Source organism: Heptranchias perlo, chromosome 28 (assembly GCF_035084215.1).
Source record: "Heptranchias perlo isolate sHepPer1 chromosome 28, sHepPer1.hap1, whole genome shotgun sequence".
In the NCBI taxonomy this organism is placed as follows: domain Eukaryota; kingdom Metazoa; phylum Chordata; class Chondrichthyes; order Hexanchiformes; family Hexanchidae; genus Heptranchias; species Heptranchias perlo.
In genome coordinates this window covers 2810199-2838050 of record NC_090352.1, presented here as the reverse complement: position 1 = coordinate 2838050, position 27852 = coordinate 2810199, and the positions used below count along the sequence as shown (strand labels likewise).

Here is a 27852-nt window from a genome sequence, read left to right as displayed (position 1 = left end):
GGAGCAGGAAGTTACAACAGGACATAGACAGATTGAGTGGGGAAAAAATGAGGCAGATGCCGTTCAATGTGAGACAGCGTGAGGTCATCCACTTTGGATCTGAGAAAAACAAATCAGAATATTTTCTAAATGGCGAGAGACTAGGAACTGTGGACAAGCAAAGGAATTTGGGTGTCCAGGTACACAAATCACTAAAAGCTAGTACACAGATACAAAAAGTAATCAAAATCGCTAATGGAATGTTGGCCTTTATCTCAAGGGGACTGGAGTACAAAGGGGAGGAAGTTATGCTTATTGTTGTACAGAGCTCTGGTCAGACCCCATCTAGAGTACTGTGCTCAATTTTGGGCATCGAACCTCAAGAAGGATATATTGGCATTAGAGGGGGTATAGCACACATTCACCAGAATGATACTGGGGCTTAAAGGGTTAAATTATGAGGATAGGTTGCATAAACATAATTTGTATTCCCTTGAGTTTAGAAGGCTGAGGGGTGATCTAATCGAGGTATTTAAAATGATCAAGGGATTCTATAGGGTAGATAGAGAAACTATTTCCTCTGGTGGGGGAAATCCAGAACAAGGGGGCATAATCTTAAAGTTAGAGCCAGGTCATTCAGGAGTGAAATCAGAAAGAAACTTTTTCATACAAAGGGTAGTGGAAATCTGGAACTCTCCCCAAAAGGCTGTGGATGCTGGGGGTCAATTGAAATATTCAAGACAGAGATGGATAGCTTTTTATTAGGTTAGGTTATCAAGGGATATGGAGCAAGGGAGGGTAAATGGAGTTGAGGTGCAGATCAGCCATGATTTAGTTGAATGGCGGAACAGGCTCGAGGGGATGAATGGCCTCCTCCTGTTCCTATGCTCCCTTACTTTTTACTGATCCGCGCTCCCACCAGCCTGCTCCTCTCCGAGGTTCTGGTTCCCATTCCTTAACTTTCCCTGAAAGTTTCCCTGTGCCGCTAAACTGGATGAAGATCCTTCGTGTGCTAAGTCCAACAAAATTACAAACCCACTCTTTAAAAAGAGTTAGACCTTGAACACAAAGGAAATCTTTCATCATTTGGAGCAGCAATAACTGCTTGCCCGCTGCCCCCCACCACCCCCACAACACCAAAGTGAAGACCAGATGAAATGTAGACACTCTTCCAGTCAGCACTGAATCATATCAAAATTATAGCAACAAAGTAATGGCATCAATTTGCTTTCGCTCAACAAAGAACTTATTTCAATTGATGAAATATAATAAAAATGCCTCACATAAATAAAACTCAGTGGGACTTGCCTACTGAAGTTCAGCATAAATCAATGTCTTGGCCAGTCAGTCTCCAGTTATGGAGTTCGATATCATTTCATTAAAGCACAGGAGACCCGTTGCATAAACTGTAAACAAAACCTGTTGCAAGGATTTCCAAAAATCCAGAAATTTATTTTGGCCATTAGGTTTTTACTTTATTCAGTCTCAGGCTGTGGGCATCGCTGGCAAGGCTGGCATTTATTGCCCTTCCCTAATGGTCATGGTGGTGGCCCTTTTTCTCTGCAGCTTGTTTGATACAACTGAGCGATTTGCTAGGCTACTTCAGAGGGCAGTTAAGAGTCAACCACGTTAGTGTGGGACTGAAGTTACATGTAGTCCAGACCAGGAAAGAACGGCTGGTTTCCTTCCCTATCGGACATTAGTAAATCAGTTGGGTTTTTTTTCCACAACAATCCGACAGCTTCATGGTCACTTTTACTGATACCAGAATTTTTTTTTTAAAAAACTGAATTCAAATTTCCAAACTGGGATTTGAACTCACGTTCTCTGGATTACTAGTCCAGCAACATAAATCACTAGCACACCCGATAAAGGTAAAGCAATACAGATCGAGATGTAACACATTTTCCATCTGCCCCAGAAGCTTTGTGTTTCAGTAACTTACAAACCAAAGAGCTGGTTAGTTCCAACACTTCTCACCCAAATGCGTCTGACAGTTAAAGTTGTGCTGATTCTGAGACAGGCTCTCATTAACTGCTACCAGTCTTTCTTAATTTGTTTGGCCCACGCTTTTCCCTTCTTTTGTTTTAATTGTTTCCTAACTTGCATCAAGTCCCGTTCACCCTTCACCCCTATGCTCCCTACATTAGCTCTCGGTTCAGCAATGCCTCGAATTTGAAATTGTCAGCCTTATGTTCAAATCCCTCCATGGCCTCGCTCCTCCTTATCTCCGTAACCTCCTCCAGCCCTACCACCCTCCAAGAACACTGTGTTCCTCCAATTCTGGCCTCTTGCACATCCCCAGTTTTCATCGCTCCACCATTGGCAGTTGAGCCTTCAGCCATCTAGGCCCTAAGCTCTGGAATTCCCCCCTTAAACCTCCGCCTCTCTACCTCTCTCTTCTCCTGTACACCACAGCTTAAAACCTACCTCTTTGACCAACCTGTCCTAACAGCTCCTGATGTGGCTCGGTGTCAAATTTTGTCTGATAACACTCCGGTGAGACATTTTACTACATTAAAGGCGTTATATGAATGCAGCTGTTGTTTAGTTTTCTCTAATTTTTGAGTTTATTGAATCAGGCTAATTGTAAAACCCATCAATCTTATAAAATTGATCTAGTAAACACACTGGGATTTATGTGCATCTTGCTCTTGATAAATCAGTTTCATTAAGATACTAGAAACAAAACCATTTGAATATATTGACAAGCATACATAGGTTTTATAGGGAAGTATGATTTAAAAGCTGGTAGCTTCCTCCACTTCATGACTACTCTGCAGTGAAGCAAGAAGGATAAATATAAGCAGATTTTGTTATATGGTCTGCAATCACTTCGGTGCATTTTTTGAAGTATTTAGACTGCCGACCAAATCTAAAAGTATACGGGTAGAGACCAGCAAAACAAGTGAAATGTCAGGACCCTGGTGCATGGATGTGTGTGTAAAAGAGCCACTTTACACAGCTCAAAAATGGAAGTTAGTGACATCCTGCAATATTTCTTGTTGCCACTTGTTTCTTTCACCAGAGTAGTTGGATATTTGCAGAAGAGCTGATGATCCAAATATCTAACTAGGTTGTGCTCAATTACACTGCTTCAATGCAGCAAAAACCAAACTCAAAATAAAGCTCTGTTTACATAGTGGGAGTTTATCAGCAAGTCACAAGGTGTACCTGTATCTAATTACAAGTATTAGAAATGCTGTGCCTGCCCCAGGTACCTGGTTACTGGTGTCATCAGAGCTCTGCTTGACATAATCCTCCAGCTCCTGTTTCTCCTTCATTGCTCTTTCCAGCTGTTCATTGGCCTGTCGTAGCATCACCTGTAGCTTCTTTACCTGCAGTTATTAAGCAGATAGACACAGCATCAGAAAGAGTCCAATATGTAGAACCACTTCCAGCACGAGACATGAGCTTTCAATTTTTTTTTATATACACGTGTCTCGTGGGGAAACAAGGGGAGGTCGTTGATCTAAGTGAATACAAATACTTGATATTGAGAGTGCGAGAACAAGTGTGCGAGAGAGAGAGACACTAAGTGACCAATGCAAAGTGAGAAAGATAAAGTGAAATACAGAGCAAGATATACAGAGCAGAAAAAAGTCCTCACTCAAAACATTAACTTCACTCCACAGATGCTACTGACTTGTTATGTTCTTCAGAGAAGTAAGGACAAGCATTTTTTGCTTCAAATGAATATAAAGCTTTGCCAGCTCAACTCTGACTGCATGTTTACCAAGAGCTTTAAAAGAATTCTATTTTATTTTATAAATATCTTGCATGCATTGTGCAGTATATGTTTGGATTATAATATAGTCAACAAACCATATTTATTCTGAAAAAAAAATCACCAAATGCTGTATAATTAGAGGTGATAACTTGTGCCCTTATTTCTCAGACAGGATTTACAATGACTTATCACATGGCTGTACCAGTATGACATGTCCATGTGCTTTTTCTCACTTAAAAAAAAATTTAGTATTAGTACGGTTGCTTCGCAGTCAGCTAGAGGAAGGAATGGAGACAAACATAACACTCAAACCTCAGGGAGCTCACAAACACCCACAGCAAAGCACAAGGATCTCACTGGCACAGGCTTTAGTACCTATAAGTATCAAGCAACAGGATGCTGTAAAGATTAGAACCGTTAGAAACTTATCGTAAACTTGTACATTTCTTGGCACAGTTTACATTTACTGCAAAATGTGGGGTATCCGGTACATCTTCATATAGAGTTAATGATCTAAAAACCTTAGTGTGATTTACATTTGTAGAGATTTTGTTTAAAAGTTGCACTTTTGCACCAATACACTTTTTACTGCATTTCTGTGACATTAGGCTGAAATCCATTCTAACATCTGCCTATATTCCTCTGTCTTGCTCCAGTGCCTTATCTCCACCTCTATTATTTCTATAAGGACCTGTTCACAATCCAGCTCTGGGCTAATACATCATAAGTTTGAATTTCTCTTCGCAGATACAAAACAGTGTCTTCTTACCCACATTTATCCCATAACAATGGGCCAAAATTTGCTGCAACGGAGCAATGCTCGGCATGCCTGGTTAGACAGACTTTTTCCTGCACCCTTCAGTCAAATATTTTTTCCCACAAAGTTGCTGGTAGTGAGAGCTGATAACAGTATAGTGTGTGAAACAGGGCATCGGGGACCTTGGTGAACGACGGGACAAACAGTGGATCTCTTCAAACAATGAGATTTAAGGATTGAGAAATAAACAGAGGAAGGACTGAGAAGGAGGATGAATTAAAGGGGGTGAATTCAATGTCAAATCAGGTACAGAAAGAGAAATAATGAGAGGAAAAGAAAGATTGGATTAAGACAGAGAAAAAAAAGACAGAAAGGAAAAGTAAGATTTCTTTTTAAATTTCAAAATTTGACATTTTTAAAATCTCCAACAATTCACAGCCTAAAGGAATGAGACTCCACACTTTAAATTGTTCACTTTCTGGGCAAGAGATTGGCAGTTATTAACAATTATCACGTTATAAGGGTACTTCGCTATTAATTACTAGACTTAACTGATTGTGGCGAGTTTAATGGGTAATTAATGGGCAAATGCAGCAACTTCATGAAACTCACGGGGAAGTTTAGGGTGAAAAGCCGTTTTCGCGAATCTAACGGCGGAGTGCTGCAAATCAGCCAGCAACTTGTGGCAATTCACGGGGTATCTCTTCCTCGCCACAAGTTTTGCACATTAATAACATTACTTTTTTCAGTAAACTCCGGCCCATTATGTTTACAGAACATGATGGACCTCTCAAAATTGCCATTAAAATCTTGAGAAAAAGGTTTGTACATCATTAAAAAAAAACTCTTCTCAACACACATTCCTTCAGCTCTGTATCAGCCATTTCTTCTACCACGTCAGTCAAACATACAAATACTTTATGCATCAAGAGAACATCCTGGTCACTGAAGTAAGGACAAGCTTCATTAATGGATACCAATGCAGCAGTAGCCAGACTTGCTAGCAGTGGTGCAGCTTATGGAGTTAAATTTCATACAAGTTCACCTGAGGGCAAAACACGACCACATATTATTAATGCAGTTGGAGTCAGATAACTGCACACATTCAGTACAGCACCATGTCTGAGGTATCACAGTGGGTGCATTAGTCAGTCTTCTGTTTATGTTCAACTTCAAGGTGTTCTTTCTCCTCCTTTCATTAGTCACCCTTAGAATTTTTAAAAGATACGATAAACTAACCTTATTGAGCAGCACCACCACTGTTTAGGGAAACAACAAACTTTTGGTACTTAATGTAAACAAAACTTTAAATTTGCACTTTGAGGAGGTCACTAACATGGTGGACAGGGAAGTGTCTGGAAGTTGTCAATTTGGACTTTCAGAAGGCATTTTGTAAGGTTAAACACTAGATTATTAGCAAAAATAGAAGTGCAAATAATTGAAGGTAACCTTGTGACATGGGTTGGTAATTGGTTGGGAAGGAGTTAAACTAATTTGGCATGGGGAGGAGTACCAGGACGAAGCACTGGAAAGGAGAAACAAGGTGCACAGAGGATTGGGAAGAGGCAAACAGCATTAGAGTAAAAAATTGTTCAGAAATAGAAGAGATCAGACAGGGGGTAAATGCGAGGCAGTCTAAGATGGGAAGAGTGCATGTGCATAAATGCACGAAGCGCAGTAACTAAGGTTGGTGAGCTGCAGGCAAAGTAGCCACATGGGACTATGATATCGTGGCAATAACAAGGAGACCTGGCTCAAAGATGGGGAGCATTGGGTATTTAATATTCCTGGCTACAAGGTATTCGGGAAGAAAAAGAGGGGGGAGGGTGGCAGTATTGGTCAAAGAAACTATTATGGCACTGGAAAGGGATGATGTCCTTGAGGGGTTAAAGACAGAATCTATTTGGTTAGAATTAAGGAACAATAGAGGAGTTATTACACTACTGGGTGTATACTATAGGCCACCAAATATTGGGATGGAGGTGGAGGAGTAAATTTGCAGACAAATTGCAGAAAGATGCAAGGACTATAGAGTAGTGATAATTGGGCACTTCAATTATCCCAATGTAGACTGGGATAATAACAATGTAAAGGGCAAAGAGGGAGAGGATTCCTGAAATGTGTACAAGAGAACTTTCTTGATCAGTATGCGTCCAGCCCAATGAGGAAGGAAGCAGTGGTGGAACTAGCTCTGGGGAATGAAGTGGGGCAAGTGGAGCAGGTTCCAGTGGGGGAGCAGTTGTGAAACTGTGACCATACTATCAGGTTTAGAATAGTTATGGAAAAAGACATGAACATTCAGGCGTAAAAATACTCAACTGGAGGAGGGCTAATTTCAGTGAGTTGAAAAGGGACCTGGCCCAGGTGGATTGGAATCAAAGATTGGCAGGTAAAACAGTAATGAGCAATGGGAGACCTTCAAAGAGCAGATAGTTCAGGTAGAGACTCGACACATTCCCATGATGGGGAAAAGAAGGGCATCCAAAGCTAGAGCTCCTTGGATGAATAAAGATATAGAGATCAGAATGAAGACACAAAGAAGGCTATGACAAATGTCAGCTTCATAAAACAGTAGAGAACCAGGCTGAAACAGAAAGTATAGAGGAGAAATTAAAAAGGAAATAAGTGGAGCAAAGAGAGTATGAAAATAGATTAGCGGCTAACATAAAAGGGAACCCAAAAGTCTTTTATAAAACATATAAATAGTAAAAGGGTAGTCAAAGGAAGGGTGGGGCCAAATAAGGACAAAAAAAAAATCTTCTTGTGCAGGCAGATACTAAGTGAGTATTTTGCATTTGTCTTCACGAAACAAGAGGATGCTGCCAATGTTGCAGTAAAGGAGGAGGTAGTAGAGATATTGGATAGGATAAAAATAGAGGAGGTACTTAAAAGATTGGCAGTAGTCAAAGTAGAAAAGTCACCTGGTCCGGATGGGATGCATCCTAAGTTACTGAGGGAAGTAAGGGTGGAAATTGCGGAGGCTCCGGCCACAATCTTCGAATGCTCACTAGAGGCCTGGAGCATAGCAAATGTTACACCCATGTTCTAAAAAGGGGAGAGGAATAAATCCAGCAATTACAGGCCAGTTGGTCTAACGTTGGTGGTGGGGAAGCTTTGAGACAATATAATCCGGGACAAAATTAATTGGCATTTGGAAAAGTATGGGTTAATAAATGAAAGCCAGCATGGATTTTTAAAGGCAAATCGTGTTTGACTGACTTGATTGAGTACTTTGATGAAGTAACTCGCTGGCCAAGGCACAACGGGCCAAATGGCCTCCTTCTGTGCTGTAAGATCCTATGATTCTATGAAACTGTTTCCAGTGGCAGAAGAGTTGGCAACCAGAGGACACAGATTTAAGGTAATTGGCAAAAGAACCAAAGACAACATGAGGAAACATTTTTTACACAGTGAGGTTGATGAGGGTAGTGCAGTTAATGTGTATATGGACTTTCAAAAGGCCTTTGATAAAGTACCACATAATAGACTTGTTAGCAAAATTGAAGCCCATGGGGTTGAAGGGAAAGTGGCAGTGTGGATATGAAATTGGCTAAGGGCCAGAAAGCAGAGAATAGTGGTGAACGGTTGTTTTTCAGACTGGAGGGGAGTATACAGTGGTGTTCCCCAGGGGTCAGTATTAGGACCACTGCTCTTTTTGGTATATATTAATGACCTGGACTTGGGTAGATAAGATATAATTTCAAAGTTTGCAGATGACACAAAACTCGGAAATGTAGTAAACAATGAGGAGGATAGTAACAGGCTTCAGGAGGACATAGGCAGACTGGTGAAATGGGCAGACACATGGCAGATGAAATTTAACACAGAAGTGTAAAGTGATACATTTCGGTAGGCTGAGAAGAGACAATACAAGCTAAATGGTACAATTTTAAAGGGGATGCAGGAACAGGGAGACCTACATACACAAATCTTTGAAGATGGCAAGACAAGTTGAGAAGGCTGTTTAAAAAAAAACATACGGGATCAAAGGCATTATAAACAGAGGCATGGAATACAAAAGCAAGGAAGTAATGCTAAACTTTATAAAACACTGGTTAGGCCCCAACTGGAGTATTGTGCCCAATTCTGGGCTCCACACTCTAGGAAGGATGTCAAGGCCTTAGAGGGATTACAGAGGTGGTTTACCAGGATGAGAGACTTCAGTTATGTGGAGAGATTGGAGAAGCTGGGATTGTTCTCCTTAGAGCAGAGAAGGTTAAGGGGAGACCTAATAGAGGTATTCAAAATTATGAGGAACTTTGATAGAATAAGGAGGAACGGTTTCCTCTGGCAAGTCGGTCGGTAACCAGAGGTCACAGATTTAAAATAATTGGCAAAAGAACTAGAGGGGAAATGAGAATTTTTTTCACACAGAAGGCGGTTATGATCTGGAGCGCACTGCTTGAAATTGTGGTGGAAGCAGATTGCATAGGGGCTTTCAAAAGGCTATTGGACATGTACTTGAAGAGGACTAACTTGCTGGGATGTGGGACAGAATTGGACAGCTTACAAAGAGCCAGCACAAGCACAATGGGCCGAATGGCCTCCTTCTGTGCTGTAAGATCCTATGATTCTATGAAACTATTTCCAGTGGCAGAAGAGTCGGTAGCCAGAGGACACAGAATTAAGGTGATCGGCAGAGCTAGAGGTGACAAGAGGAAACTTTTTTTATGCAGCCAATTGTAGTGATCTGGAATGCGCTGTCTGAAAGGGTGGTGGAAGCAGATTCAATAGTAAATTTCAAAAGGAAATTGGAAAAATACTTGAAGGGATAACATTTGCAGGGCTGTGGGGAAAGAACAGGGGAATGGGACTAATTGGATAGCTCTTTCAAAGAGCTGGCACAGGCTTGATGGGCTGAATGGCCTCCTTCTGTGCTGTAACATGCTATGATTCTGGGAGGCAGAGAGAAGGGTTAAAGGGAGAGTTCTCTGATTGGCAGGATGTGACAAGTGATGCTCCACATGGATCTGTACCGGGGCCTCAGCTTTTTACCATATAGATCAATGAATTCAATGAAAGAGAGAGTGGTATTTCCAAGTTTGCAGATGACACCAAGTTAGGAGGCATAGTAAGTTGTGTAGATGTTAGCAGGAAGTTGCAAAGGGACAGACAATTTTTTTGAGTGGGCAAAACTGTGGCAGATTGAGTTCAATGTGGGGGAAACGTGAGATCATTCATTTTGGATCCAAGAAACACTATTTGGAATATTTTCTAAATGGCGACAGACTAGGAACAGTGGAGGAGCAATGGGATTTGGATGTCCAGGTACACAAATCACTAAAAGATAATGCACAGGTACAAAAAGTAATCAAGGAGGATAATGGAATGTTGGCCTTTATCTCAAGGATGCTGGTACAGCACAGGAGGCCATTCGGCTCATCTTGCCTGTGCCTGCTCTTTGAAAGAGATATCCACTTGGACCCGTTCCCATGCTCTTTCCCCATAGCCCTGTAAATTTTTTCCTTCAAGTATTTATCCAATTCCCTTTTGAAAGCTACTATTGAATCTGTTTCCACCACCCTTTCAGGCAGATCATTACAACTCGCTGTGTAAAAAAATGTTTCCTCATGTTGCCTCTGGCTCTTTTGCCAATTACTTTAAATCTGTGTCCTCTGGTTACTGACGCTTTTGCCACTAGAAACAGTTTCTCCTTATTTACTCTATCAAAACCCTTCATGACTTTGAACACCTCTATCAAATCTCCCCTCAATCTTCTCTGTTCTGAGAACATCCCCAGTTTCTCCAATCTCTCCACATACCTAAAATCCCTCATACCTGGTACCATTCTAGTAAATCTCTTCTGCACCCTCTCTAAGGCCTTGACATCCTTCCTAAAGTGTTGTGCCCAGAATTGAACACAATACTCCAGCTGAGGCCTAACCAGTGATTTATAAAGGTTTAGCATAAATTCCTTGCTTTTGTACTCTATGCCTCTATTAATAAAGCCCAGGATCCCATATGCTTTTTTTAAAAACAGTCTTCTCAACTTGTCCTGCCACCTTCAAAGATTTGTGTATATAGACCCACAGGACATTCTGTGCCTGCACTCCCTTCAAAATTGTACCATTTAGTTTATATTGCTTCTCCTCATTCTTCCTACCAAAATATATCACTTCACACTTCTCTGCTTTAAGTCTGCCCATTTCACTAGTCTGTCCATGTCCTGCTGAAGTCTGTTAATATCCTCCACATTGTTTACTACATTTCCAAACTTTTAAATTATATCCTCTATACCCAAATGCAGGTCATTAATATACATCTAAAAGATCAGTGGTCCTAATACTGACCCCTGGGGAACACCACTGTATACTTCCCTCCAGTCTGAAAAACAACTCTTCACCACTACACTCTGCTTTGTCAGCCAATTTTGTATCCACGCTGCCACTGACCCTTCAATCCCATGGGCTTTAATTTTGCTAACAAGTCTATTATGTGGTAGTTTATCAAATGCCTTTTTAAAGTCCATATACACAATATAGACAATATACACACATACAGAGAAACTATTACCTCTGGTGGGGGAATTCAGAACAAGGGGGCATAATGTTAAAATTAGAGCTCAGTCATTTAGGATTGAAATCAGGAAGCATTTTTTGCACACAAAATGTGGTGGAAATCTGGATCTCTCCCCCAAAAGGCTGTGGGTGCTGGGCCAATTAAGATTTTCAAGATATATCGTGTCTAATGTTGCTGAGTGGCTTTGGTTGCCTGATATTCATTGAGGTAGCATACATTTTGAGCTTGACAAATATTAACACCTATGATGTATTTGTATATTTAATGTAAGATTAGATATCTTAAATTATCTAATAGATATTTGTTTGTAAGGGTATCAAGGGATGTGGATCAAAAGGTGGAAAATGGAGTAGAGGTACAGATGGGCCACGATCTGATTCAATGCCAGAACTGGCTCAAGGGGCTGAATGGCCTACTCCTGTTCCTATGTAAAATCTTATGTCAACCATTTTGGGTTTGTACACTAGATATTTCTTCAGTTTCATCTTCACTGGTTACTTCCTTAAGTGGACCCTGTGTCCCCTATGATCTGGAGTACACCTTATTCTGCCCAATATCTAGGTAACGATAGTGAAACCCAGGGATCATAACAGAGAAACTGTATTCTGTTCACTTGCCAATGGAATGCATTACATGCTGCTATCTGATACCTGTCTCTTCAAAAGTGGACTGAATATGCACTCCTACCAGACAGAGATTCAGGCGCAGAACCAACAATTGTTTTATTTACATGAAACAGATGAATGAACAGCAAACTAACATATGAAATATGCATCTACCTTTTACCTGTAGCACTGATCCGACTGAGCTCCTCTGCTAGCTAGCACAAAACTTCAAGGGTTTAAATAAAGTAAATAAAAAGAAACCGTTCCCATTAGCGGAATGGTCGAGAACCAGAGGGCACAGATTTAAGGTGATTAAGGAAAAGCTTTTTTACACAGCGAGTAGTTATGATCTGGAATGCGCTGCCTGAAAGGGTGGTGGAAGCAGATTCAATCGTGGCTTTCAAAAAGGAATTGGATAAATACTTGAATGGAAAAGATTTGCAGGACTACGGGGAAAGAGGAGCGGGGAAATGGGTCTAACTCGATTGCTCTTACAAAGAGCCAGCACGGCCTCGATGGGCTGAATGGCCTCCTTCTGTGCTGTAACCATTCTATGATTCTATACCCCCCTCGATTCATAAAATAAATATGCCACTAACTTCCATTCTAAACATATAGTCTTTAAAAGTAAGTTTACCTGTAGCACTGATCTGACTGAGCTCCTCTGCTGGCCAGCACAAAACTTCAAAACCACACAGCTGTTTGCTGCAGGATCAAGACTGTGCGTCTGTTGACTGACATTACGCCCAATGCAATTCTGCGGTAGGTCTTTGAGCACCGAGCTGTCATAGAACCGCAGACAATCTTTGAATCTGTATTCTTCTCAAAGGTCGCAGACACAGCTGTCAATCAAACACACTACCCCAGGAGAGACTGTAGCCCAGTGCTATAACCTGTGTCAAGCTGGCATGAATTTACTTATGCAGCTATGCTGAAACAAAAGATAGTCAGTCAATGACTGCATGTCATAAACAGCCAATTATCAATACTGAATGAATAGCCAACCTTTGACAATGGCAAAATATATTTCTGACTGCATGTCAATTTAAAGTTAAGACCCTAGACCGCCCATTGTGTTAGTTGTAGAAACTCTCACCAGTTTTGTGCTGGCTAGCAAAGGAGGTGAGTCAGAGCAGTGCCATAAGTAAACTTATGTTTAAAGTTCTTACACCTAAGTTGTCTGATAGCTTTTCAGTTGAAAAATGCTTTGTGTGGCCTCGAGTGTTAAGCCCTTGTATACGGGTTAAAGCAACACAAAATACAAGTTAAGAATTCAACACAGCTAAAAGGGATTTTTTTTTAAAATCACACCTACATGTGGATTAACAGTTATGGCTAGACTAATTTATCTGCTGGCATTGTTCAGCAATATCTATAGCCTATGGGGTGGCACCGTTTTTCATTTTGTTGGGAAGTTAATTCTTAAATTAACATTGGTTATTGGTGATGACGACTCCCTCTCAGCTATCGTGGCACTATTTCCAGATTTCACACTTGTACACATGAATGTGTAGCTTTCCATTAAAGCTTAACGAAACGTATGCCCATTTTTGAAAGGGATCCAAGTCTGATATCAGAAATAGACCAGGAAGCTTAGAAATGGAAAGAAGAATTCGGAGTTACAAGCAGATCTCCCATGGTGTTGCTCACATTTGTAATGTTTAGCTGTGATAATGGAGATGGTTGAATCTGCTATGTCGCCACTTAAAACCACCATTTTAAACGTTCCTATGGAGCACTGGGTTTAAATAATGCAATTCCGGGTAACTGTAGCTGCTTGTAAACTCTTCGGCAATTAGTTGGCAACTGCAGTTGCTTGCAAAATCCTGGGTATAGGTTAGAAAAAAAAACATAAAACGACTGCATTTCTTTTTTTAAAAAAAATTTCGCATCTATTATAAAGTATAAGAGTTATGACAAAAATGTACCTTATCTCTATAATTTTTGATTTGGATTTTTATGACCAGATTAATCATATAAGGAGTTAAAATCGTTAACTCAGAGTTAAGACCAGTCATGGCTAGATATTTTCTGCTAGTTGGAAATAATCTACATAGTTTAGCATACACTTGAGATACACTGCTCCTCATAAGCACTTTGTGACACTTTGCTGCTTAGGTGTCATTCAATTCAATTTACTCAATGTGACACTTCGGTTAACGTTAGTCAGGTTTTGAAAAGACTCCTATCTACTGGAAACGGCAACTGCATTTGGGTGGTCCCAAATCACATTGATACAGATTAAAGAATCGGGCCCATACTGGGGTAGTGGGCTTGATTGATAGCTGTATCCGATACCTCTATGATGGATAGCTAGGTGGACAGTGTGTTGCAATTACAGATTTATATTGGGCTTCCTTTGTAGTTCAAGGGTCAGTCTACAATCAATTTCAAGTCTGCAGCCAGCAGTCTGAGGACTCAAAGTTTTGGGTGAGACACAGAATAGCTGAGTTAGTTTACAAATAGTAGTCTGTTCCTCAGGACAGTGTTTAATTGTTCTTTGGATAGAATGTACGGCAGTGAAACAGGCCATTCGGCCCAATAGGTCTATGCCGGTGTTTATGCTCCACACGAGCCTCCTCCCTCCCTACTTCATCAAACCCCATCAGCATATCCTTCTATTCCTTTCTCCCTCATGTGTTTATCTAGCTTCCTCTTAAATGCACTTATGCTAGTCGCCTCAACTACTTCTTGTGGTAGCAAGTTCCACATTCTAACCACTCTGAGTTAAGATGTTTCTCTTGAATTCCCTATTGGATTTATTAGTAACTATCTTATATTTATGGTCCCTAGTTCTGGTCTCCCCCGCAAGTGGAAACATCTTCTCTCTGTCTACCCTATCAAACCCTTTCATAACCTTAAAGACCTCTATCAGGTCACCCCTTGGTCTCTTTTCTAGAGAAAAGAGTCCCAGCCTGCTCAATCTTTCCTGATAGGTATAACCCCCCCCACCCACCCCCTTCTGGTATCATCCTAGTAAATCTTTTTTGCACCTTCTCTATAAAATGACTGCATTTCCTTTTTTAAAAAAAAAAATCATTTTGCATCTATTATAAAGTATAATATCCTAATAGCCCCTATATCCTTTATATAATATGGAGACCAGAACTGTTTACAGTACTCCATGTGTGGTCTAACCTAGGTTCTATGCAAGTTTAAAGTAACTTCGGATTTTCAATTCTATCCCTCCAGAAATGAACCCCAGTTCCTGGTTTGTTTTTTTATGGCCTTATTAACCTGCATCACTACTTTTGGTGATTTGTGTATCTGAACCCCCAGACCTCTTTGCTCCTCTACCCCGTTTAGACTCATTATCCAAGCAGTATGCGGCCTCCTTATTCTTCCTATCAAAATGTAATACCTCACACTTATCTATAGTGAAATTCATTTGCCAATTACACGCCCATTCTGCAAGTTTATTAATGTCTTCCTGTATTTTGTCGCAGTCCTCCTCAGTATTAACTATACCCTCCAACTTGATGACATCTGCAAATCTTGAAATTGTACTTTTGATTCCAGTCCAAATCGTTTATGTGAATGGTGAACAACAGTGGTCCCAGCACCGATCCTTGTGGAACACCACTTCCCACCTTTTGCCAGTCTGAGTAACTACCTTTAGTCAGGAAACTTTGCAAATCATCGCCCACCTGTCTTTATGTCCCTCCCTTAAAGCGGTTAAATGTAAATTTTCTGCTCCTTAAAATAAATGGTTGGAAAATCAATGCAGAATGATATACATTCCCTATCCGTGCCAGGAGCAGAGAAGCAGAAAAGCAGAAAATTTACTGCACTATTAGTGAATTTGCCAACGTATACCATATTTAGTAAACCTATGTTTTCATAAACATAAATCACCCCGTAAAATGCTCAAAAGTTAATTGATACAGTTTCTGAGTTTATATATATGTATATATATATTAAAAAAAATTAAGCCCCCAAGATATGGTTCAGAAGTAACATTTTTAACTGAATTTTCAACAGTAATAATCAGCAATCAATTGTCCAAGAACAATCTCTGACTTCTACCAAAGAAACCACAATCACAAGTGTTCCTGTTCACAGGTGTTGCCTGCTGTGGCACTGTGCAGCCAAGGCATCATAGTATAACCTACCGTTGGGACAAAAGGTATGGTGATAAGTAAGTATACACACCTTACTGCTTAAAACTAACTGTGTAAACTTCCTGGTGCAAATAGGAATGCTCAAAACTTAGGGCATGATTTTAAAAGGGAAAAACTGGTGGGTTGGGGGCAGAGGGGCATTCAAAATCGCTGTTTTTGGGAGCGGGCAGACATCCCGGCTGGAACCTGCACATTTTTTAATGAAATTCAGGCAAATCTATGTGCGTGTACAGCAGTCACCAGGAAGTCCCGCCCCCTTAAATCCAGCGGGCTGATAATTAAAGGAGCAAATGTACCTCATTGGAGGTACTTAAGGTAGTTTTTTTTTTGTGTATTGGATAGTTAAAAAGATTTTAACGTTACCTGGGCGGCTTTCCCATGGCTTCTGATTCAAGCTTGGTGAAACCAGATGGGAAGGGCTGGATCAGACAAAAATAAACTAAATAAATTAAATAAAATTACATTTCTCATTGAAAAAAATTAAATAAACATGCCTTAAAACAATGTTGCCTGGACCCCATCCCCCACCCCACTCAGATCCCGATGGCCAATGTCTCCACTCTAATCTTTGATCTCCACCTCCCCCCATCTCTATCCTAACTTCCAATGAAGTCTCTCTCTCTCTTTCTCCACCCCCACCTCGGATGTGTAGCTCCTGTTGGCAGCCAGCCTGTCAATCAGGCTGGCTGCCGGGCGCGAAACCCGAAAGAGGCTTTGACCGGCCTCATCAGGGTTGTGATCAGTTCACAACCCGCCTACAGGTCACTCTTCAGTCGTGCTTTCTCATTCCCATCTGGCCTTTCCGGCACCTCTGAATCGCTCCCCTTCCAAAGACACGTTCACTGCCTCTTTGTCTTTATGGTGCATCTTGATTGTTAGCCAGAGCTTCTGCATTTCGCCTGTTTTCCTGTCCTCCGGCACTTGAGTTCTGTTTTCCCAGTCTGTACCTGTGCTTCATTCACAGACCGCTCCAGGCCCTGAGCTTGGTACCGTGTCGCTTTCCAATCCCTATCTCCCCTTCAGGGCTGCCTTTCTGCCCTTCTCCTATAACACAGTTCCTCTCCAATGCCCCTACCACCCTGCTTACAGACCATATTGCCCCTGAATTTTGCTAGACCTGCCGAGTCCTCCCAATTTTCAAACTCACCCCCAAGTCCTCTATTCAGTTGATGTGTTCCAGAGCCCAGCCACTGCCAAGGCCTCCATGCTCAAAGCCCAAAGCGCAACCCTATCAATTAACTCCATCCCTCACAATTACTTCCAGGTTGAGCCCACCCTCCCTTCCAAGCAACAAACCCCTTTACCCACTTCTTCCCACACTCAATCCCTAGTTTTGTCTTGACTGTAGTTCATGGCCCTCCAGTTCCTTCTGACTTGATCTTCTGTCCTGTCTGAATTCTCAAACCAGCCATGTTGCAGCACCTCTCCAACGATCCCTCTCCACCCCTACCGCTAACCCTACTTATGATGCCTTCCTTGTGTATGCTAGGAGTTCAGAAAGAAAAGATAAGTTGGGTATATCTGTAAAAGAGCATCTTTGAGACCCAAACTGAGACATTAGAGATATACGGAAGAGAGAGAAGACACTGGAGAAGAGATTTACAGGAAAAGAGATCGAAACAATGGGGAAAAAAGGGATAGACTCTACAGGTATAGAGAGGAAAACAAAGACTGAGAAAGACAGGGGCAATATGGTCTGTAAGCAGTCAGCGAAGGGGTAAGGGGCATGGGAGGGAAATGCCAGAAGAGTTGGAATTACTGGGTGGTAGGGGCATTGGAGAGGAACTGGGTTATAGGAGAAGGGCAGAAAGGCAGCCCTGAAGGGGAGATAGGGATTGGAAAGCGACACGGTACCAAGCTCAGGGCCTGGAGCGGTCTGTGAATGAAGCACAGGTACAGACTGGGAAAACAGAACTCAAGTGCCGGAGGACAGGAAAACAGGCGAAATGCAGAAGCTCTGGCTAACAATCAAGATGCACCATAAAGACAAAGAGGCAGTGAACGTGTCTTTGGAAGGGGAGCGATTCAGAGGTGCCGGAAAGGCCAGATGGGAATGAGAAAGCACGACTGAAGAGTGACCTTTGCACCCTTTGGCAGGGACCACTGAGCCAACACCTAGTTACACTGGAGCTCAGAAGCAAGATATTCTGTTTTTATAGCCTAGAGCTTACTCTTAACGATACCAGTGGCCAAGCACTTAATGTGCTCCAATGACATTCTTCAGTCCATTTCATTAACCAATGTAAAATAAATGGTAATTTCTCAGTTTATATTTTTAAGCCCACCTTCGATAGCAGCATGCTCAGGGGATACATCTACCCTTGACAATAAGCATCGCCGAAAGCAGTTGGGCAGATGATTATGTGGGGCGAGTAGTTGGGACCTCCTGCTCCACCATACCTAGAAACATAGGAACAGCAGGAGGCCATTCAGCCCCTCAAGCCTGTGCCACGATTCAATTAGATCATAAGAAATAGGAGCAGGCGTAGACCATACAGCCCCTCGAGCCTGCTCTGCCATTCAATAAGATCATGGCTGATCTTCTACCTCATCGCCACTTTCCCATCCTATCCCCATATCCGTTGATTCCCTTAGTGTCCAAATATCCATCAATCTCGGTCTTGAATATACTCAATGACTGAGCATCCACAGCCCTCTGGGGTAGAGAATTCTAAAGATTCACAACCCTCTGAGTGAAGAAATTCCTCCTCATCTCAGTCCTAAATGGCTGATCCCTTATCTCGAGACTAAGGCCTCTAGTTCTAGACTCTCCAGCCAGGAGAAAGAGCACCTGCATCTACCCTGTCAAGCCCTCTAAGAATTTTATACGTTTCAATAAGATCATCTCTCATTCTTCTAAACTCAAAGAATATAGGCCCATTCTACTCAATCTCTCCTCATAGGACAACCCTCTCATCCCAGGAATCAATCTAGTGAACCTTCATTGCACCCCCTCTAAGGCAAGTATATCCTTCCTTAGGTAAGGAGACCAAAACTGTACACTGTATTCCAGGTGTGGTCTCACCAGAGCCCTATACATTTGCAGCAAGATCTCCTTACTCTTGTACTCCAACCCCCTCGCAATAAAGGCTAACATACCATTGCTTTTGTAATTACTTGCTCTAGCTGCCTGTTAACATTCTGTGATTCGTGTACAAGGACACCCAAATCCCTCTGACTACCAACATTCTTAGTCTCTCACCTTTTAAAAAAAATTATGGAAATAATATTTCTATAGATTAGCTATGGAAAAGGACAAGGGCAATCTAGAGTAAAAATACTTAACTGGAGGAGGGCCAATTTCAGTGGGTTGAGAATGGATCTAGCACAGGTAAATTTGAATCAAAGATTGGCAGGCAAAACTGTAATCGAACAATTAAGAGTAGACGGTTCGGGTACAGTCTAGGTATATTCCCATGAGGGGGAAAGGTAGGGCAACCAAAGCCAGAGCTCCCTGGATGACGAAAGAGATAGAGAGTAAGATGAAGCAGAAAAAAGGGGGCGTATGACAGATGTCAGGTTGATAATACAAGTGAGAATCAGGCTAAATATAGAAAGTTCAGAGAAGTGAAAAAGGAAATAAGAGGGGCAAAGAGAGAGTATGAGAATAGACTGGCGGCTAACATAAAAGGGAATACAAAAGTCTTCTATATGCATATAAATAGTAAACGGATAGTAAGAGGAGGGGTGGGGCTGATTGGGGACCAAATAGGAGACCTACTCATGGAGGCAGACGGCATGGCTGTGTAGAAATGCATGAACAGTTACTTGACCATAGTAATGTAGAAATGCATGATGGATATTTAACACATAATGGGGTAGCTACAGCACACACACACAGAAAGACACAATTGTGTAATTACGTTTAAGCCTTGGTATGTTGATAATTAAGTTGGCTGTGCAGGTGCTTAGTACCGTCTGGCCCCCCTAGCAGATAAGGGTATTGCTGACTATAAAATATAATGAGAATACAGTTTCTTGAGAGGCCATGTGGCCTTGAGACTGACTTCAGTCCTACTGATAACCAGCTCAAGAATGTAGGGAGGATAGTGTGCTCAGGCCTACGTGCCAAAATAGGAATGAGCTATGGACGTCCAGAGGGGGCAGGCTCACTACTTGATTGACCAACTACCTGAACCAATAAAGAATGTACATGTACGCCCATATTCTATGACAGGTGGACATTACTAATTAAACTGTATAAATGTGAACTGTTTCCTTTGTTCAGTGAAGAGGTTATTCTGACCATTGTTCAGAGTACATCTTCCCTTGTATACAAGTCAATTAAAGTAAAACTTTTCCCTTTGTGATACTGGTCTGAGTGTGTGAGTGCATTGGTATAGTGTTAAGTTTCGACAGCTGAGGTCCTAAATGAGTACTTTGCATCTGTCTTTACCAAGGAAGAAGATGCTGCCAAAGTCACAGTAAAAGAAGAGATAGTTGAGATACTGGATGGGCTAAAATTGATAAAGAGGAGGTACTAGAAAGGCTAGCTGTACTTAAAGTAGATAAAATCACCAGGTCCAGATGGGATGCATCCTAGGTTGCTGAGGGAAGTAAGGGTGGAAATTGGGTTAGGGTTAGGGTTAGGTACTGGCCAAAATCTTCCAATCATCCTTAGATTCTGGGGTGGTGCCAGAGGACTGGAGAATTGCAAATGTTGCACCCTTGTTCAAAAAAGGGTGTAAGGATAAAGCCAGCAACTACAGGCCAGTCAGTTTAACTTCAGTGGTGGGGAAGCTTTTCGAAACGATAATCTGGGACAAAATTAACAGTCACTTGGACAAGTGCAGATTAACTAAAGAAAGCCAGCATGGATTTGTTGATGACAAATTATGTTTAACTAACTTGATTGAATATTTTGATAAGGTGACAGAGAGGGTTGATTAGGACAATGCAGTTGATGCGGTGTATATGTATTTTCAAAAGGTGTGATAAAGTGCCACATCGGAACAGGAGTAGGCCATTCAGCCCCTCGTGCCTGCTCCGCCATTTGATAAGATCATGGCTGATCTGGCTGAATATAATAGGCTTGTCAGCAAAGTTGAAGCCCATGGAATAAAAGGGGCAGAGGCAGCATGGATACAAAATCAGCTAAGTGACAGGAAACAGTAGTGGTGAACGGTTGTTTTTCGGACTGGAGGGAGGTGTACAGTGGTGTTCCCCAGGGGTCGGTACTAGGACCACTGCTTTTCTTGATATACATTAATGACCCGGACTTGGGTGCACAGGGCACAATTTCAAAATTTGCAGATGACACAAAACTTGGAAGGGTAGTGAACAGTGAGGAGGACAGTGATAGACTTCAAGAGGATATGGACAGGCTGGTGGCATGGGAGGACACATGGCAGATGAAATTTAATGTAGAGAAGTGCAACGTGTTACATTTTGGTAGGAAAAACGAGGAGAGGCAATATAAACTAAAGGGTACAAGAACAGAGAGACCTGGGGTATATGTGCACAAGTCGTTGAAGGTGGCAGGGCAGGTTGAGAAAGTGGTTAAAAAAGCATACGGGATCCTGGGCTTTATAAATAGAGGCACAGAGTGCAAAAGCAAGGAGGTTATGGTGAACCTTTATAAAACACTGGTTCGACCACAACTGGAGTAATGTGTCCAGTTCTGGTCACTGCACTTTAGGAAAGATGTGAAGGCCTTAGAGAGGGTGCAGGAAAAAATTATTAGAATGATTCCAGGGATGAGGGACTTCAGTTACATGGATAGACTGGAGAAGCTGGGGTTGTTCTCCTTAGAACAGAGAATGTTGAGAGGAGATTTGATAGAGGTATTCAAAATCAAGAGGGGTCTAGACAGGGTAGAGAGAAACTGTTCCCATTGGTGGAAGGGTCAAGAACTAGAGGGCACAGATTTAAGGTGATTGGCAAAAAAACCAAAGGCGACATGAGGAAAAACCTTTTTACACAGCAAGTGGTTATGATTTGGAAGGCGCTGCCTGAAAGGGTGGTGGAGGCAGGTTCAATCGTGGCTTTCAAAAGGGAATTGAATAAGTACTCGAAGGGATAAAATTTGCAGGACTACAGGAAAAGGGCGGGGAAGTGGGACTAACTGGACTGCTCTCACAAAGAGCCGACACGGGCTCGACGGGCCGAATGGCCTCCTTGTGTGCTGTAACCATTCTATGATTCTATATTCTGCTTTTCTATTCTTCCTATCAAAGCGGATAATTTGACATTTCCGAATATTATACTCCATCTGTTACCTTCTTGCCCACTCAACATGGCCAATCTGTATTTTAACTCCATTTAGCCACCTTTGCTCCATATTGGATAAGGTAAACAAACCGAGAGAGGAAGTACTAGAGGAACTGGAATCCTTGAAAGTTGATAAGTCACCAGGGCCGGATGGATTGTTTCCTAGGCTATTGAAGGAAGCCAGGGAGGAAATAGCGGATGCTCTGAGGATCATTTTCCAATCCTCACTGGATACAGGGGAGGTACCGGAGGACTGGAAGACTGCAAAAGTAGTACCATTGTTTAAAAAGGGTACGAGGGAAAGGCCGTACAATTATAAGCCAGTCAGTCTTACCTCAGTGGTGGGCAAACTATTAGAATCAATACTAAGATAGGATAAACTGTCACTTGGAAAGGCATGGTTTAATCAGGGATAGTCAGTTCAGGGAAGGTCATGCCTTACAAATCTGATTAAATTCTTTGAGGAAGTGACAAGGAGGGTGATGAGGGTAGTGCAGTGGATGTTGTCTACATGGATTTTAGTAAGGCATTTGACAAGGTCCCACATGGCAGACTGGTCAGAAAGGTAAAAACCCATGGGATACAGGGAAATGTGGCGAATTGGATCCAAAATTGGCTCAGTAACAGGAAACAAAGGGTAAAAGTCGATGGATGTCTTTGCGAATGGAAATCCGTTTCCAGTGGTGTGCCACAGGGCTCAGTGTTGGGTCCCTTGCTGTTTGTGGTATATATTAATGATTTGGATTTGAATGTAGGGGGCATGATTGGCAAATTTGCAGACGACACAAAAATTGGCCGTGTAGTTGATAGTGAAGAGGATAGCTGTAGACTCCAAGAAGATATCAATGGGTTGGTGGAGTGGGCGGAAAAGTGGCAAATGGAGTTCAACCCGGAGAAGTGGGAGGTAATGCACTTAGGGAGGGCAAACAGTAAAAGGGAATACGCAGTAAACGGGAATATATTGAGAGGGGTAGAGGAAGCAAGAGACCTTGGAGTGCATGTGCACAGGCCCCTGAAGGTGGCAGTACAGGTAGATAAGGTTGTGAAGAAGGCATATGGAATGTTCTCCATTATTAGCCGAGGCATAGAATACAAAAGCAGGGATGTAATGATGGAACTGTATAAAATGCTGGTAAGGCCACAGCTGGAGTATTGTGCGCAGTTTTGGTCACCACATTACAGGAAGGATGTAATTGCTCTGGAGAGAGTGCAGAGAAGAGGGTGATGAACCTGTGGAATTCTCTACCCCTGAAGGCAGTGGAGGCCAAGTCATTAAATATATTCAAGGATAGAGATGTATTTCTCAATGCTAAAGGGATCAAGGGATATGGGGAAAAAGCAGGAACAGGGTACTGAATTAGACGATCAGCCATGATCATTTTGAATGGCGGAGCAGGCCCAAAGGGCCGAATGGCCTACTCTTGCTCCTATTTTCTATGATTCTATCTACAAGAATCTTGCCAGGGCTTGAAAATTGCAGCTACGAGGATTCAATAGGCTGGGGTTGTTTTCCTTGGAGCAGAGGAGGCTGAGAAGAGACTTGATTGAGGTGTACAAAATTATGAGAGGCCTAGTCAGGAAGTACCTATTTCCCATAGCGGAGAGTTCAAGAACTAGAGGACATAGATTTAAGCTGATTGGCGAAAGGATTAGGAAAATCTTTTTTACCCAGAGCGTGGTGGGTGTATGGAATTTGCTGCCCGAATTGGTGATAGAGGCAGGGACTCTCAACTCTTTTTAAAAAAAAGTACCTGGACCTGCACCTAAAATGCTGTAAGCTGCAGGGCTACGGACCGGGTGCTGGAAGGTAGGATTAGAATGGGCACCTGGTTGTTCTTCGAGCCGGTGCGGACACGATGGGCCGAATAGCCCCCTTCTGTGGTGTATCTTTTCTATGGTTCTATCCCTTAATACCCATGCCATACAAAAATCTATCAATCTCAATTTTTCAATTGACCCCCAGCCTCAACAGCTTTTTGGGGGAGAGAGTTCCAGATTTCCACTACCTTTTGTGAGAAGTGCTTCCTGACATCGCCCCTGAACGGCCTAGCTCTAATTTTAAGGTTATGCCCCCTTGTTCTGGACTCTCCCACCAGAGGAAATAGTTTCTCTCTATCTACCACATCAAATCTTTTAATAATCTTGAACACCTCAACTAGATCACCCATTAATCTTCTATACTCAAGGGAATAAAAGCCTAATCTATGCAGCCTATCCTCATAATTTAGCCCTGGTATCATTCTGGTGAATTTGCACTGCACCCCCTCCAAGACCAATATATGCTTCCTGAGGTGCGGTGCTCAGAACTGAACACAGTATTCCAGATGTGGTCTAACCAGAGATTTATATAACTGTAACATAACTTCCACTCTTTTGTATTCCAACCCCCTTGAGATGAAGGCTAAAATTCCATTAGTTTTTTAAATTATTTTTTGTACCTGTCCACTAGTTTCTAAGTGATTTCTGTTCATGGACCCCTAAATCTTTCTGCTCCTCCACAGTTCCCAACTTCTCATCATTTAGAAAATACTCTCATCTATCTTTCTTAGGTTAAAGTCACACTTTTCAAACTTGAACTCCATCTGCCAGTTTTACCCACTCTAATCTATCAATGTCCCTTTGCAATTTTCTGTTCTCATCTACACATAAGAACATAAGAAATAGGAGCAGGAGTAGGCTATAAGGCCCCTCGAGCCTGCTCTGCCGTTCAATAAGATCATGGCTGATCTTCGACCTCAACTGAACCTTGCCTCCTGATCCCCAAAGAGTCCAAAAATCTCTCTCAGCCTTGAATATACTCAACAACTGAGCATCCAAAGCCCTCTTGGGCACACTTACTGTGCCACCTAACTTAGTGGCGTCAGCAAACTTGGGTAGGCGGCTCTCTATTCCTTCATCTAAGTCATTGATAAATAGAGCGAAAAGCTCAGGCCCCAGTATAGATCTTTAGGGGACACCACTAGTCACATCCTGCCAATTGAAGAACATACCCAGGATTGTTTCCTCCCAAGTCCTTTCCCTTCAGCTGTGGCTGTGCTTGACTCTCCTACTTGTGATAACAGATTTTCTCCAGAGAAACCAAGGCATCTGCAGAAAATGTCCAACCTAATAACAGAAGCTCCAACCAAGTATTCCAATTTCACACCTAGCACCTGACACAGGGCTTCGAGGGAACACTAAAGGGCAAACTCGGAGTATGAATAAACATTTAAATCTGAATGTTATATTTCTGAATTTCAATGTAACACACAATGTACTATCGGGGACATTGATTTTTGATTTATATCCTCTCTCTTCAATTGTGATTCATTGCTGCTTCACTTTGAGCCAAAATTTGACAGCTGAATTGCAACAGGAAGTACACAGTACACACAATACTATTAATTAGTCAATTTTCCACTGTATTGCGCATGTGGACTCAAGACCAAATGTAGTCTTAGAGATTAGATAGTGTAGGATAATTGGACCAGGGTGCACAGACATAATTCCGTCTCCATTTTACGTCATACATTCTGTCCTTACTTTTATATTTACTTTATAAATTTCCATATCTACATTTCTAAGGGAACTGCCTATGTAAACTTGTAACAGTGTAATTACACCCTCCTGCCATTCAAGGCATTGATGTGATTACACCATGACAAGTTTACATTTCATTAAATGTGGACAAAGGAATTTACAATGAAACGGCTGACAGGGTGTGTGCAGCACTTAGATTTTTATTGGCCCAGCAACTGCTGGAAAAATAACTGTGCCCGCCATTATTAGCACGTAAAAAACCCAGCAATTTGTGGTGAGGAAGAGATAGGCCATGAGTTGCGAATCGCCACGAATTGCTGGACGATTTCCGGTGCTCCGCCATTACCCTCACAAAACTGAGAGCTCACTGTCAAACTCTCCAGGTCAAGAAATTGCTTGATTTGCCATAAATACGAATGAATCTCGGCCCAGACATTTAGGGCTGGTATTTCACAGCACAAGGATCCTGTTAATGACGTGATTTATGGTCTCAACATGAGGCTCAACCTTGGAGGCCCAGAAAGGGAACAATTGAAACTCTGGAGTCTCACTCCAGCAGGTAGTAAATTGTTCCTAGAGATTTTATAAATTTCTTACTTTTCCTTTTGGCCTTTTTTCTTTCTCTTAATCCAATCTTTCTTTCCCTCTCATTATTTCTCTTTCTGTATCTAATTTGACTCTAATTCACTATTTCCTTCTCTGTCATTCCCTCTTTCTCGATCCTTAAATTTAATTGGTTAAGGAGATAGACCATTGGACCAGACGTCCCATTAACAACTCGCACATCCCCAACTCGCGCAAAAATAATACAATCTGAAGGGCAAGGTAAAAAATCCAATTCATGGCACTTGTTCCAGCAAATTCTGGACCAATATATTAGATACATTCAAATGAAAAGTAATTGTCACCACAAAAATACAACTTGTTTTCTTCCTATAAATAGGATTAAAAATAGACAGTGGTCCCATTAAAACTTTCCATTGACGTAACTCCTGTTACATTAACGAATTAACTTTTATTGTCCTACTGGATCAATTCTAAATTGTAGAGCGGATTGGATAAATTGTGGTGCATATACTATGAGCTGTTAATTCAGGCCAGTGGTGTTATTTTACAGTACTTGTGATTAAATATTTACCATTATTTTTTTTAACTGCACAGCAAGCAGATAACCACAGAATGGGAGCCTTCAAATGATTTAAAAACACAGAACCTTGCATTGTGAAATATTTTGTTTGCACAATTGAGTGTTAGGTTTTTTTTCCTGTTTTGTTGTTACTGATAAAGACTTACAAGATTTTGCTTGTTTGGAGCAATCAGAAGTAAAATTACTGGTAACTACTGACACGCAAACGTTTTATCAACTCAAACAGTGTCATTCTCTTCCCCCCCCACCCCACCAACCGAAGGGTGCTGAGGCCATTACAGCACTCCAGCTGTTTCTCTCTAGTTCTTGTAATATTTTCTCAACAACAACTTGCATTTTTATAGCGCATTTAACATAGTAAAACATCCCAAGGTACTTCACAGGAGCATTAGCAGACGAAATTTGGCACCGAGCCAAAGGAAGAGATTATAGGATAGGTGACCAAAAGCTTGGTCAAAGAGGTAGATTTTGAGAAGCATCTTAAAAGGAGGAGAGGGAGAGAGGTAGAGAGACGGAGCTTTAGGGAGGGAATTCCAGAGTTTAGGGCCTAGACAGGTGAAGGCAATGGTGGGGTGAAGGAAGTGGGGGATGCACAAGAGGCCTAAGTTAGAGGAAAGCTGAGTTCTCGGAGCGTTGTAGGGCTGTAAGAGGTTACAGAGATAAGGAGAAGCAAGGCCATGGAGGGATTTGAACACGAGGATGAGAAGTTTCGAAATCGAGGCACTGCTGGACTGGGAGCCAGTGTGGGTCAGCGAGCACGGGAGTGATGGGTGAACGGACTTGGTGAGAGTTAGGATATGGACAGCAAAGTTTATGGAGGGTGAAGGTGGGAGGCCAGCTAGGGCAGCATTGGAACTGTTTAGCCTGGAGGTAACAAAAACATGGATGAGGGCTTCAGCAGCAGATGGACTGAGGCAGGGTGGGAGGTGGTCAATATTAGAGGCGGAAGAAGGCAGTCTTTGTGACGGAGGGGATTATGGGGTCGGAAGTTCAGTTCAGGGTCAAATAGAACGCCGAGGTTGCGAACAGACTGGTTCAGCTTCAGACAGTGGCCAGGGAGGGGGATGGAATCGGTGGCTAGGGAACAGAGTTTGTGGCAGAGGCCAAAGACAATGGCTTTGGTCGTCCCAATATTTAATTGGAGGAAATTCTGACTCATCCAGGACTGAATGTCAGACAAGCAGTGGAGGGGTTGAGAGCAGTGGTGGTGAAATAGAGTTGGGTGTCATCAGTGTATAAGTGGAACCTGACGTTGTGTTTTCGGA

General features: G+C 42.0%; 1 protein-coding gene across 2 annotated transcripts in view; it reads right to left on the bottom strand.

The window, feature by feature from the left end:
- Positions 1-27852, bottom strand: part of rabep1 (rabaptin, RAB GTPase binding effector protein 1) — a 124919-nt gene that overhangs the window by 30555 nt on the left and 66512 nt on the right. For both annotated transcript variants that reach the window (XM_068007915.1, XM_068007917.1), the window contains exon 11: positions 3201-3317. In XM_068007915.1, coding sequence (XP_067864016.1) covers positions 3201-3317 — 117 coding nt within the window. The remainder of the gene's footprint in view (positions 1-3200; positions 3318-27852) is intronic.